Source organism: Pipra filicauda, unplaced genomic scaffold, assembly GCF_003945595.2.
Source record: "Pipra filicauda isolate LSUMZ 115617 unplaced genomic scaffold, ASM394559v2 scaffold73_size2923735_pilon, whole genome shotgun sequence".
Taxonomy (NCBI): domain Eukaryota; kingdom Metazoa; phylum Chordata; class Aves; order Passeriformes; family Pipridae; genus Pipra; species Pipra filicauda.
This window is the reverse complement of record NW_024104909.1, coordinates 1,437,567-1,452,863: the sequence shown is the minus strand read 5'-3', so window position 1 is coordinate 1,452,863 and position 15,297 is coordinate 1,437,567. Positions and strand designations below refer to the sequence as shown.

Here is a 15,297-nt window from a genome sequence, read left to right as displayed (position 1 = left end):
CTAAAGGAAATAAGTCACTATGTTTGCAAATCAGACTCTGCTGCTCTCTTATTGAAAGATTAATTTTAAGGTGGTGGAGTCAGTTTGGCCTTCAGAGGCTTCCTGGCCCTGAATGCAGAAAATGTTATACTTCCTATGACCCCAAATCACCCTCAAGTTGTACCTCAACATATCAGCCCTCGGGAAGAAACTGGGCTTTTATTATCAGCAATACTAAACACATTCCCCAAATTTACATAAAGTCTTTCATCAGATAAACTCATGATGCTTTTCAAACTTTAATTAAGTTTTAGCTGAACCTAATGGAGATGTGCACGTTAAACTTTTATTGTTGCTCTTTATAAATGGCTAATCCTAGAATATGAGGATTTTAACTACTTGCTTTATGTGATACAACTACTTCTTTCTAAATTGTGCTAAGAAAGCCACTTGCAGAGTCAGGGGACCCTTAGCTGAACTAATATAAGCACAACTAAAAGCAAAAAGATTTTAACTTCTCCCTAAGTCAGAGATATAGGAGGAAAATTACCATGAAAAGGGAGAAAACAAAACATTAGTCAGAAACACAGCTGCATTCCTAAAGAAACATGGATCTTGGGACACTGAACACTAAAGCATTGGCTTCTGCCATCCATCTCCAGAAGAGCACCTGCTGCCACCAAGGTAGAGCCATGAAGCTCTAGAAGTGACAAACATCACAAGTGAAACGCTGCAATGAGGACCAAATAATTTGAGCATTGCCAAAGTTGAAACAAAACCTGATATCCAGCTCCAGTGAGACACAGGTTTCATCCTCTGCTGCTCTGACTTTGGTGACTGATTTCTTTGCTTTCAAGGGAGCACAAATCTTTAGATTTTGAGGAGGAAGCATCAAGAACAGTGAAGTACCTTGGGAGCTTCACGACAATTCCTTGCATTAGTTCCCTCTCCTGTTGACACCTTTGAGAAAAGCAGATTGTTTCCACTGTTTATTCCCTATTTTATCTATATTCCCCAACCAACCAACTTCCTCTCTTCAACTGAGAGCCTTTACCTCACTAAAACACAATTACTTTGCTGGGTGAAAGCAATGACATTTCATCAACCTGCCTCCAAATCCCCTTTAACGTCTCTATAAATAATAAAACACCTTCATAAGAAAGACTGTTCAGATGATTTTATATAATTTATTACAGATGAAACATGAAGCTTTTGACACTTGAGGCTGTTGAACACTTCTTTTGACACTTGAAGCACCTCATACTAGAAGCCTTTGGAATTACTTGGCTAAAAGGTACTGGTTGTGTGTGCTTTTGTGTTTTGATTGCTTGTTTTAGTGAGGAGAATGATCTAAATACTGATTTTTACCAACTTCAGTGTGGGACAGCTTCTATTACCAGAGGGCTGGTGTTACCTCCCTGGCTTAACATTCACAGTAAGGGTTGCCCAAATGTCCATTTATTTGAAAATGTTCTTGGTCCCACTGCTGACTAAATGAACAGTGTGCAAACAACATATCCTGCAATGGACTGAGGATAAATGGTCTCTACCACCTGCAGTGGGAACCAGAAGTTTCCACTCCCCTACTCCCAGTGGAAGAGCACATGGAATTAGTTTTCAAAGTTCAAACGAAAAGAGGAGTGGAAAGAAAATATTAATGAATTTTCAAAGCCCTGTAGACAACATGCAATTTCTTGAGATGCCAGGGAAACAGATTTCACACCTGGAAAGCCATCATTTTCTTCAGACAATCATTCTTTAGCCCAAGGAGTGGGGTCAGTAATTGAAAAAGCCAAAAGCTTTTGTTTATAGGCACATTCCATTTCCAGGATTCCTTAAGTCAGCATGACAAAATTACACATTCATCAGGTTGGGTACTTTGGGCTTAGAAGAAGAAAGATATTTCTAGCAATTACTAAAGCTGATGCAAGACTAAAGTAGCAACAAGGATGTGCACATATCTGCACAATCACATAAAACATGTAACTAATTCCATTCTGCAGCCTCTTTGAATTGGTAACATGTTCCAATCTCAATACTGATTTAGTCACCTCTTAGTTTCTTCATTAGAACCTTCAGATGAAGGAGTAGCACATGAAAAAGCCCCTTTTGTTAAGCAAACAGATTTAAGGGCAACATGTTTAGCAATTATGCAGCTGGTAATAAAAATCTACTTTGGCAATTTAAGTAAATGTTCATTTTACAAAAGCAAGGTTTAAGAAAGTAAACAGATAATAGGATGCTATCATTTACATATGTGGAATTCCAGTGAAGACTTTTATACTGAAAGAACTGAGCAACTGATATGACATACCAGGAAATGCTGTATATTTTTATTTTTGCTTCACTAGGTGATTTAAGCAAAGATGTTGCTCTGTGCAATTATGGTTTTTCCCAAGTGGAAAAACAAACAAATGGGGGGGGGGAAAGAAATCTCAAAACCACACATCTGTCCTTCCAGCACTAGCAGGCAGTCACTAACCCAACCTTGTACAACAAGTGTTCCACAAAATGAACTCCCCAGCCTGTGTGAACTTTACTTTTGCAGCCATGGTTCAGTCCGTGTCAGCAGAGACAACACTGTAGGTTGGGGGAACACCACTAAGAGAACATTGTCATGGCACAGGAGAAAACTGAGACAGCTCAGAGCCAAACTGCCACCACCCTCTCACATCCCTGTGCTTCATCCTCTTCAGAGGTGTCAACAGTCAAACTGGTGTATCCAACTCCCAAGGGAACTCAGCTCTGGGGCTCCCTGACTTCCCTTGGCCTTGTCCAGAGCACCCAGTGATGATTCCAGCCACCTCCAGGGGTGACATTTCTTTTATCTGGGATTTAGACTTCAATTATGCATCCTCACTAAACAGGTCACTTGGGTTTTTCTCTCTGATCCCCTTCCAGCAGCATCACCCAAACCCTCTGCACTGCCCAGGACTGTGATGGACCAGGACTGATTTCAGTCACACAGCTGGGCCTTTTCTGGTTTTTTGTGGTTTGCTTTTTTTGTTTGTTTTGCAAAAACTTCCCTGCTAAGAACCATCCACTCTGCACACACCCCAAGGGAACAGCTCTAGCAGCTTCCTTACACACAAGTTACAGACATTACATACCAAGACACCACAGAGTAGTTCATGTCACACTTGTATTTGGCCTTTTGTCCAAACTGATCCATCAACTAGGAAGATTAAGGATCCTGGAAAGTAATCAGTGGGGCAAAATTCATCTGTCAACAGATAGAAAGGTATTAATTCAGTTTAGAATTCTTGGTTCTATCACATAATGAAATTTTTTTTTTGGGGGGGGGAATCACCATTGAGCACCCACTGTGGAGTGCTAACATACATCTCCAGAGTGGTTTAGCTGCACAGCAGACTTAAAAATGAATTAAAACTCATTGCACAGGAAAAAAAAAAGGGGGGGATGGAGGGTCATTCTAATTAAGATGCCTCTGCAATTAACATCCCACAAGAAACTGTTCTTCCATGAGTATTATTCAGTGATTTTTTTCCAACAAATTGGGTAAAGAGGGTATGTATAAATCAAGTCACTGGTAATTTTCAGACAACTTAAATCAAACCTCAGTCATAATTTCTGGGCTTGTCTGACAGAAATACACTTCCACATGGACAAACACAATCATTTGTGACATTCACAGTTGTTGGTAAATGAACCTGAAATCCAAGCCAGAGCAGCACCTAAACCGTTGATATATTAACAGGGGACCATCCAGCAGAATCAGCTTTCTGCAAAAATGTTGAACTTGCAAAGAGTAACAAGGGCACTGATAAATTATTTCACGGGGGGAACACAGATCACAGACAGAAAAACACAGAGATACAGTTGCTCAGTTATCCACAAGAAGGAGATGAGTTTATTCCCATCATGGGAGTCAATAACATCTGGTGCAACAACTCCATATAGGCTGGGATGTGCAGTTGGGCAAAATCCAACTACAGGCAAGTATATTTATTTTTCCAATGAGAATAGAGAGCTACTGCAAGAAATTTACCTGAAAATGTGATGAATTGTCCATGACCTGAAGTCTTTGATCAAAAATGGTGTTCTTTTTTTAAAAAAAAAATCACATGTTCTAGCTCAAGCAGAATTTAGGGAGTTAGTGCTTTGAACAGAAACCAGTCTAGCAGTCTTGAAATCTAAGAAGGTTCTACACATTAGTGGCCAAGAACATCACACCTTTTTGTAACATGTAACACTAAACTGAGACATTAGAAGAAAATGTTGTCACATAACCAAAAACTACTGTGCCTGCAAGATTCAGAAACCAACCTGTACTGACAAAGTAGTTTGGTTCTGCTGCTTTTATAAGAATCAGTCTTCTTTTAGAGCTAATGCAACAGCTTTCTATAATGTCATTATTTATTTTAAATGAAGTAAAAAGTGATTAATTGCTCAATCAGTATTCTTTCCTTTTTATATAGACTCTTGTAATTCACAGACAGTTTCTAAACATAACAGTCAATGATTTTGCCCTCTGGAGACAGTGAAAAGATAAGGTTTTTTTAGTTGAAATAAATATTTTAAAGAAAAAAACCTCTCAGCATCTCAGAACAGAGGATACTTCCCCAGTGTGTTATTGATAAAAATGCTCAATTTCCATTTAGTTATGGCCCAAGTCAAGGAATGAGCAGTCTCAGTGTGGTGACAGTTCATAATTTTACATACTAAATCCATTTATATTTTGTGATTAGCATTCAGTCTTTGGAAAATAACATTCACTGAAGATAATAAGTGTTGAACCTGGTACAACTCAACTAAAACAGGAATTTAGCACACTAGTCATGGGCATTAACAAGAATAGCAACTTTATGAAAAACTTTTAAGTTTTTCACCATCTCCTTACAATCAAAAGAATCCAACATCACCAAAATAATTCCAGGAGCTGGGGAAATGCAGAGCCCTTTTAGTGTGCATGTTTAATGACTGAGCCTATGCTGCTGTTGCTCAACTATTCAAGGGCATCATGACCTTGGGAAAACAAAGAGCCCTTTTAAGTTTATGCCAGTGATGGTTGATTCCATTTTGTCCCTGCTCAATTATTAAAGGCCATTATGATCCTGCACAACTCTTGCTGTGTAGCCTTGGACAACCACGTCTTCACCTTCACCTTTTGACTTGTCTGTCCAGTAGGTAAAGAATAATTTTTTTATTAAGTGAAGGACCAGAGTGGTGTTATTTCCTAGAGATCCTAAATGACCTGTAATACACTGTAACATCTTAAACACAATCATCTGCTTCTCCTTGCTGGCCCCTGAGGCAGCAGGACACAAACACCAGCATCCTGCAGCATCACTGCCAGGCTCGGCTCCAGATAATGGCCTGTGCCATAAAGGCTGAAATGCATTATATTTTAAAGCATGGAGGAAAAAAATAGCAGGTGAAAGAAGAAGAGATGTTATCAGAATTATTGTGCTTAGGAAATCTTTCTCACTTCAAGTTTTGCCTTTCGGACTAGAACAAAAGTATCCCTTCCAAGGACTGCAGACACCTCTCATTGATTTGTGAACCTTAGATGGACCTTTATTAATTAAGTATCAGCACAACTAATTGGGAATTACTTCATTATCTACCACTTAGAGTCAATAACACCAGGTTAAGTTATTTAACTGTTGTATTTTCCTACACTGAGCTATTAGAAGTTTGCTGTTGGTGACCAGCTGGCTCTTGAAAGAGTTATAGTGCCTTAAGGTGCCAGAAAGAAAGAGATCACAACACAAGACAACTCTCAAAAGCAAATGCTCTGTATTCTGAATTTAAAGGATAAGCTCCTTTCTAGTGTAGACAAGATTATCTATAACTCCTGGGGCTGTTTAAGAACTGCACAGTGGGCAAAGCATTAGAACGTTAGAACACATTAAGTGCACTCTCCAGGGAGAAATTACATGGGTGGCAGTGCAGCAGATCCTCCAGTCTGATTTAATGGAACAAAATAGGCAACCCTTTAGTAATAATGCATCACAAATGAGTCTGAACATTGAGTACTCCACAGGAAAGGCAAAGCTGCTTCCATTTTCAGTTATTGCATAGCTTCTGTAGCTTATTCCCCACTGTTTCAGGCCAGAATAATGACTAAGACCATAAACATAAAAAAAAAAAACACCACCAAGAAAAGTATATAATGTTATTAATTTCTAAATAATAGAGACTGAAATATTTTTCATAATAACTAACATTGAGCTACAAAAGGAGAAAGACAGTAGCAAATAGCAATGCATAAATACCTTAATTTCAAATCTCTACTAAATCAACCCTGTAGACCAGAAATGTCTTTTTTTTGCACTTCAGAAGACATTAATGCATTTTAGTTGCAAATTCAATCCAAAGTATTATTCCAGTCACTCTACAAAAATTATAATATTAGGTAATTGATTATTCAAATAGAAGCAGAAACGCTCCATGAACGTTCCTTATCAGTGAAATTAAACTTCCAATGAGTAAATACAACCAGCTTATGTTACTCTTGGTTGCAATTGCTTCCTGAAAATAGGCAGTTATTTGCTGAATGAACTGAAATTTCCCCCATGACAAAACAACCAGACAGTCCCTACAAAGTCCTTGGTTTTGTACACTTACCCCCTGCCATCTGGTGATCTGTCCTGACAACTACAGGAAAAATGGTAAAGTGAGGTCGTTCATAAGGGTCTGTTTCTGCTGCCTTTCCTTGTCCCAGGCAATTCCTCACTGCAGTAATTCCTGCTCATTGTAGGGACACCATTTACCAATGTGGGCATTAACCAGCTGAAAGGTTCACAGGAGGAGGAATCATTTTCAGAGAGAATATTTTCCACTGACTTGTAATCAAGTCCAAACCAGTTTTTGAAGGTCTCTTATCCACATCTTTCTACAAAAGGCTTCCTTACTTGCTTTTAGCAAATACTGCTGTAGAAGTAACTCCAGCACCTTATACCACCACTCACTTCTAAAAAAATTCACATCTCCTTTCTTTCCACCTCCAAAGACAGACAATTATGCCTGGCCTGGGTCACAGAATTTGAATGTGTTCTGAATCAAAACAACAAAAAACAGTAATTCCAGTATATATCATAGTTTGTCTAGCAAGTCAATAGACTCAATCCTGAAATTAACTTCTAATTAGGGAATCAGACCTCAAAAAAGGAGAATAGGAAAGGTAGATGTAGACTGCTTTACACAACATGTTCCAAATGTCATGCTAGTCAAAATGTTCCAAAGCCATGGTGCTCTCCTAGAGGAGGTGCATCCCATAATTTCCAAGAACAAAAGAATCTCAACATATTTAAACATTATTAAAAGCAGGAGCGAAAAAGCCTAAAGCACAGCCTCGACACCAGAGTGCATCAGTCTACTTAGGACCTTGAAAGTCCAAAATCAGCACCTTAAATTGGACTCTCAGCCCGTTATGGACCCACCATCCCAGGTCTAAACACGATTCCCCTTCAAAGTAACATTCACAGAACACAATCAAGAGCAGAAAGCCAGGTACACACAGAACAGCCTTTGTGATAAGCCAGCTGCAAGGAGAAAATAAGCCTTCTAAAACAAAAAACCTGCATGAGAAACCCCATTAACACAGTGTGTGGCAACACACAGAAAGGTCAAACTGTCAGGCTTCAGGTACAATGTTCACACTTGACTACGTTGATGCATTTATTTCGTGAAAAAGCCTTGAGTTGTTGAGCCAAACACTACTTCTCCTATAACCCAAGCTGAACATAAGGAACAATAAATGTGCATTTCGTTTGTCTAGACTGACACAGTCCATGTTCAATGCCTCCTGGCATCTTTGGTATTTAGCTCCAGTACTTCCATAAGAGCAGCTCACACTGCAGAAGTCACATCCTGAAGTTCCTGCAGTGAATCCACACACAAAGTTGTATTTCTGTATCCTGACCTCATCTTGGTAGAGCTTTTAGCACCCTGAATCCTGACCCATCCTTCAAATGAGGGAATTTTATCTTGAACTGCAGTTCCAAGCTCATATCTTAATTTCTAGAAAATCCTTCCTCTCCGCCTGAGAAATAATCTTTTAAATCATCAGCTTTCCAAGACATGTTTTTCAGCTTTCCAAGGTAAGTTCTTTTAAGTCTTGGGAATGCTTGTCCACTACTCAAATTAATAGCAGGGTTCAATTTGGTCTGTATGCAAAGAATGACTAAGACTGCAAACATTAAATAGCATTGTATAGCATGTCACATCTCCCCATTTAAACTGTATTTTAAAAACCTACTAACATCTGAGATTTAGAGAGCTGGATTTGCCACATATGACAACTTTAGTGTAGTCTATTCTTCAGATGTGAGCAGCAAAATCAGTTTTCTCCTCCTACAGAAGTATTAAACACACTTTCATATACATTTCTCACATTTTCTTTTCTTCAGTTCTGGGATTGTCAAGTAAAGAGGTTACTTCTGATGTCAACAACAAAAAGTTGCACTTTTTTCTTCACTGGACCTGTAACACTTTCCTCTTTTCCAGGTATTAACAAAGGCAATTTTTAAAAAAAAAATAAATTTGAAACAGTACCTGAATTCCCAAATGCATTAAGTCATTCTGAAAGTTGATTAAAGGGTGAAAGTTCAAGCTCTTTTCTGCACAGGTGACATTACAGATGAAAACACAGTTCAGAACAGTGGATGCTCTAGGAACACTACAGACATCAAACCAAACCCAAGAATTTGGTCTTGTTCTGTAAAAATTTGCAGAAATGTTTAGGAGGAAAAAAAAGGTTTGGTTCATAGCAAAGCAGGCATTAGGAATACAGAAATATTTTTGTACCTAAATGCAAACAACCTTCGCCACCAGTAGCTGTTCAGAGAGATGAAATGACTGTTGTTGAAGTACAAGGATACAAGGATTACAAAGATACACACTCCTGGTGATCATAACTTGTGGGTAACTCATGGCAGCCAGTCAGGAGAACACGCCTATCAGCCTGGAAAGAAGTCATTACTTGCATGATCACTTCTTCATATGCTTTTTATTTCATTAAATATGATTTTACACCGATTCAATCATTTCTAATGTGTGCTGGAGCACAGGTAGGGTGACAATCAACCCTATGGCATCATGTGGCTGATAATTATGGTGCCCGTCCAGGCATACAAGAGGTACACTGAATTCCACAGAGACTTCAGTACTTTTACCCAAACTTTTGATGAAAAGGAGTGACTCACCAGCTCTTCCAAATGCTAATTCCCCACCATCTGGACCAAATGAGAGATTTCTCAAGTTGAACCTTACTACAAAGACTGCACCCATTTCATTTGAACCAAGTACTTCATTCTGATGCTATGCCAAAAAGAGACATTAGAGGGGAAAAAAACTCCATGTCCTTAAACTCTGTGATTCACACCTGCTGCGAGCAGTTTCCTCATTAGAAATGAAAGTAATAAAAAGAGATGGCAAGAAGCAAATTATTTTAATAGATATCTAAATTACAAATTACAGTTTCACCCCGGGTTACTAACATTAACTAGTTACTAAGTGAAGGAATCATTCCAGGTACCACTGCCAACGAGTTGTTGGCAAATGCAGCCCCTCATTCCCATGGCAAAGGGAACAGCTCTGCCCACTGAAGCCAGTGGCACAAACATCCTCCTGCAACCAACTTGTGCACAGCAGCAGCTCCAGCTACAAACACACAGTGCCAAGGAAATGCCCACAAGGATTATGCATCATTTCACACACATAAAATATAGATGGTGCCTGCATTCTCCCATAATACCAGATTTCATAATAAGTGGAATAATGAGTTAGAGCAGCTGAGGTAGGTTTCTTTCCTCCAAACCTGAGAATGGATGTTGAATCAGGCAAATTGCAGTGGAATAAATAAAGAAATGGCACACATACTGTGCTGATATTTTATTACTAGTCCAAAAATGAGTCAAAGCCTATAATTTTTTTTAAATGTCCTTCTTTAAAATAGAAGACATAATGGACTATTAGGGAATGTTACTTCGATGCATGCATTGATTACCCACACCACCATGGCTATTAAAATAAGGATTCTTCTAAGCACAGAAATGAAGTCATTCCAGTGTTTCCTAAGGGCACACAGTCCATCTTTTCCAGCAGTTTGCTCTCTACAAGGTGACAGACACAGTGATTGTTGAACAAGCTTTCCCTGTTTTTAGTAAAAGTTTTATGTTAACAGAATTTTAAATGCCACATAATTAATTTCTAACGATCTCTCCAACTCAGACACACTGCTTTAAGTGGGAAGGGGAAAAAAATATTGGAGTTTTATATTAAATGTAGTGCAACATCCCAAGCAAGAGTCTACTGAAGTGAGGGGAAAGAACAGTTTCACTGAACTTTGATGAATTTTGAATCTAACTCAGTTTAAGAATTAAGAATTGTTTTATTATAAAAACTACATAAGAATTTATTTTAGGAGAGACAAACAGGAAAACAATTGGTCATTAGTAGATTTGCTTTAATATTTTTAGCAACCCCCTGCTGAAAAGTCAGAATGTAATGATGGAGCAGATATACCCAGGTCCTTGAAATGACAACAAAAAGACAGGTATCCATCACCACAGAACTCTCCTGCAGTGGCAAAACATTTGTAAGGATGTGAATCAGGTCTCACAAATGGGGCAGAGCCCAGTGACTTAGCTATGCATCATTCTGGCATATTCTGCACTCGAAAATTGACCCCTTACAAGACAAAGTAAATTTATTCAATTAAGGCTTAGTCTTCAGTAACATCCTAATTAAATATTATAGTAAGATGTACCATTAAAAAGACTTTTACCCCAAACCACAGTGGAAACCCCCAACACATTTATGGATATTTATCATAAAGTAGAATGAATTTAAAACCTTTAGTCTCAGGGGGGAAAAACAAACAAACAAAACAAACAAAAAAAGACAAAACCAAGGATTATGATTTGACCAATTAACTTGCCTATATATTGTGTAACTTTAGGAGAGGAAAAAAAAAAGTCTCTGCCAGAACCAGTATTAATAACAGGAGTGTTACTTTGCTAGCTGAGAGTCAAAAAGATCACGTCTTCATAAGCACTGGAAGCCCAAAACAGACTTAGACCAAAGCCCAATTCTCCGCAGTTAGGTGGCTTGATAAGACAGACTTCTGCCTGTAGAAACTAACTAACACTGTAGACATATTTTAAATACTTTTGTATCCCAGGAAAACTGTTGCATTTAGAGATGAAATTCCACCAAGAACAAATTGCAAGAACTACCTCTCAAATTATTTAACAACGTAAATCCTACCAAAAGGTGGAATATCTACTTAACTCCTCATTTGAAGAGGCACATCTTAACTCAGGAAATCAATCCCGGGAGAGGAAAAACACATTTCAGAAAACTTCTGGATAAAATCTGTGCACTGAAGTCTCCAGCAGCTGATAAGTGAATCCTAAAGCTGTACTCTCACCATATGACAACTTACAGAGAAAACATCCTGCACCCAAGACACTGTTCCCACCACCTCCCCCTCCACTGCTGATAGAGGGAAGCAGCCAATTTGTGTCCAGGAAAAGTACCTGGCCCAAATTGCACCATGAGAGGAAAAGCTTCAGCTGGCAGGGAATCCATGTGTTCATCCCCTCTCCCCCCTGGTCTCTGCTGTGCCTCAGAAACCTGCTGACAGGCACGGCAGCCAAACTAAATAACCAGCCAGGAAACACTGACAAAGTTAACCTCATGTAGAGATCTGATAATGGGGATATTCATAAAGACAACTGCTCAGCAGCTCTTTTTTTCTGAAATCTCTTCAGATGACATTTGCTCTCTCCCCAGATGAGATCTCTAATCACCAGCTCTCCACTTCTGGAGGCTCTGCACTCATCCCCAGTTGTAAAATAGCACTTTCCAGCATCAATGTGGGGGAAAGTCTGAATGGACAGACTGATAAACAACCCAAACTGCCCAGTTCAATGTATCAACCATTACCCAATTTATTAACAGCTACAGGGAGCTGAAAAACAAGCTGTGGCAGTTAATATCCCTTCTCCCCTCTCCTCCCCAACCCCCAAAGAAATAAAAAACCCCAAAAAAATCACTTCTCTGCCATACACATCTTGCAAGCAGCCAACAGTGAGAGCCCGATTAAAATACACACTCCTGCACTAAAAAGCATGTAGCCAAGGTAAGAAACTCAAGAGGAACATGTTTATAATCTCAGTGAGACGGGACACTTGATCACATCTGTTCTACACTACTTGATGCCCAATTACCAACTTCAGGACGACAAATAATTTCAAGGGTAACCTCACAGCCCTTCCCCCTTTCCCAGCTCAGAGCCACTGAAGACCCTCACTTACACTTTTGCCTTCATCCCCTCCTTCGGGCACGGGCTCTTCTCTGCCTAAGCAAGGCATTATTGCTTCTTCTGCTGCTGCTGCTTCTCTGTCCTTTCCACTGTTTCCTCCTTCATTCCCCAGCTTCAACCTCTTTCCCTCAGGTTGAGAATCATCCACATCCTCCCTTCTTATCTTGCCATCTCTGCCTCGCTGCTTCCCCACGTCTTCTGGGCTGCCACAGGAATTTGACATTTTCAAAGTGTTACGGACTTTATTTATAAAGACTGACGAAGCCGCCTTTTCGAAGGGGATTTGGCTTCTGAGAGCTCCGATGTGCTCTCGCTCCTCTTAAAAATTTAAGTGGTGTTTCGAAGGCTTTGCAGAATTGCACGGAGCTCTCCCGTTTCTCTGCCGCCCTCTCCTGCTGGCTGGCAGCTTTGCTTCCACATTCCAGCCCCTGCTCCTAATAAAAAGTAATAACCTTTCCCATATTGATTGTATGCACGATGCTGCCGCTTACGTTGCCAAAAGCCTCGGACTTCTGTTCTACCTGATCCGCAGTAATTGGCTTTCCTTAAAGTACAAAATATTAGCTGCACCTCCTTTAAATCCAAATTTACCTCTGTCCCTCAGGGATACAGTGGATTTTGGTTATATACTGTTATTGATGCCAAGAATAATTACCCATTAAAATGCAAAGATGCCTTTAATTCCAAACAGCTTCTTTGAAAATTATTTTATTGCAGGTCTGGGGTTTTCTTTAAGGGTGTCCTTGCTTTGTAAATTACCTTTGTATCCTCTAAATCCCCATTCCACATTGTCACACCGATTTAGCACAGTGTTGTGGTTCTACTGCTGTATTAATGGGATTAAAATTATATTAGGGTAACCCAACAGGACAGTTCAGATGTCTTTTTCCCCCTCTCAGTCAGTTTATGAAAAACATCAACATATGTAATCAAAGGACTGGTGTAATATTTGGACCTTTAAAAAAAAAAGGTAACAATAACCTGGTGCTTTGACACACAGACTACAACATTCTGCTTCACCTCATTCTTCCAATGCAAAATGCAATATGAAGCACAGGGGTTTTTTTTGAAAAAAGACAATAGGACTTCTGTTTTCTCCCACTTAAGTGCTTGTAGATTTAAATGAGGTTCTTTATAGCTGACAGAGTGAAGTAAATCCCTAAGAAGCCCTCTGAACATATCTGGATATATGCTAGTCAGGAGCCTGGGGATTAAACTGCAAAAGTGGTGCCCAAACAGTCAGGTGTGGATGAATTCATCTGGTCAAACTGCCCAGTATCCAAGAAGGTCTGTCCTGCCAGAATCTGAAACTTAGAGGGTTTTAATCTGTGTCCCAGCACTAATTTCACTGACATGATGGAGTGGGTTTTAGTCTGAGCAAGTAACATTACATTAATTATTCAAGAATGAACAAAGAGGGGAGGAATCTTGACAGACATCAGTTATTTGAGACACTCCAACCAGACCTGCAAAAGTGTAAGGGACCAGTTCTGATAAATCCAAGATGTGCAGGTCTGTACACGCAGAAGTAGAGACATTAAACATCTACTAATAACACTTTGTAACAAAGGTGTGGTCATTTTCCTTACCCTAACCCATGGATATACTTTCAGAGCTGGATGAACACAAGCCATGTGGGCTCAGCAGAGGCAAAATAAATCTGTGAGGCTTTTTAAGCAGTGCTATATCAACACATGCCCTGTCATTTGCAGTGGTGGAGTTCCACAACGTGGCCTCCTCCTTTGAATTGTGCCCACTTGTAATTAGGCAGCTACAAACGAAACCTGCTCAGTCCTCTTCAATTAAAAAGAGCTTTTCAGCCAGAGCACAGCCAGGCAGCACTGCAGGAAGGGTTTCACCCTAGATGAGCACATTATTACAGGCTATACCCCAGGCTCAGAGAAGTTCTCACACCCATTTAGCTCAGGAGAGCAGAACAGCATTAAAACACTACTCAGCAAAAGCACCCTCAGCAACAGCAGCAGAACTGAGCAACAACTGGGATCTTGTACAGAAGTTACATTCCCCTGCAGAACTGACGACTTAGAAAAGTCCTTCACCCTCTTTCCCTGATTATTAACATGATCCAACCTTTCCCCCTGGCTGGAGCTCTTGAAAGAGCTATGCAACTGTTTAGATCATCTCCAACAGGCTGCAGAAGCCTTAAGCTTTCTTATTTCTAGACCTCATTCACCATCCATAACTGCTTTTTCCACCCACACTTGTCCCACCATGTCCTTTAAACCCTGATTTCTATTTGTGCTTGGTTTGTTCTCTCTATACACTCCCTATTCTTGCCTAAAATGCTGAAACGCAGCAATAACCCTGAAACAGAAGCGTTGTTTTAACTACGATGGTGTTCAGGCAGAAAGCTTATTTGCACAGTAAACTGCATTGGTTTCAGTGGGAACAGAACTACATCCAAAAGCTTTGATTTCATAGAATTCAAGTGCTCTGCAAAAACTTGCCAGCTTTACCAGTATTTTCTTTGTGTTTGAAGCAGAACCAGGCAGCCACACAGGCTGCCACAGCGACAGGTCCAGCCTCACGCCTGCCAATGTGTTTGCTGGCTCCTTGCACACTTGTGTCTCCAGGCTGTCCAGATCATAGGCTGAGTCTGCTTCTTCCAAATTACAAAAATAAAACATCCAGTTCCTCATGTTTGAAGCATAGCCTCTGGTTTGGAAGAAATGCAAATTTACAGAAGACAGATAATGCGTTTTTGTTTCTAATGAAAACCAAACATTTCTGAAATGTCAATATTTCTCCCTTCAGAAAGGGTAAATTGCAAGACAACTAAATTCTCTCTGTTGGTATTTGGGGAGAGAAGGTTGCTAGGCCTGTGCTTCTTGTTATTTAGTGTGCAACTACTATATGGCAAGAGTAGTTAGTCATTACTTTTTATGTTTCTCCACCAAGTTGCACGAAAAGGATCCCCAGTGTCAGGCACTTCTCTGATACACTGGCCCACACTATAAGTTGAACACTGGGCTTTATGCACAGAGCTCACTTCAGGAACAGGG

The 15,297-nt window shown here is 39.8% G+C and overlaps 1 protein-coding gene across 12 annotated transcripts in view; it reads right to left on the bottom strand.

Moving 5' to 3' along the window:
- Positions 1–12,552, bottom strand: part of RBFOX1 (RNA binding fox-1 homolog 1) — a 1,156,483-nt gene extending 1,143,931 nt beyond the window's left edge. For 4 of the 12 annotated variants that reach the window (XM_027750814.2, XM_027750811.2, XM_027750817.2 and 1 more), the window contains exon 1: positions 12,267–12,551. In XM_027750814.2, coding sequence (XP_027606615.1) covers positions 12,267–12,497 — 231 coding nt within the window. In that variant the 5' untranslated portion in view covers positions 12,498–12,551. Of the gene's footprint in view, positions 1–12,266 lie in introns of all 12 variants that reach the window. The other 8 variants (XM_027750810.2, XM_027750816.2, XM_027750812.2 and 5 more) reach the window with 3 other exon arrangements.
- Between the last annotated feature and the right edge of the window lie 2,745 nt (positions 12,553–15,297).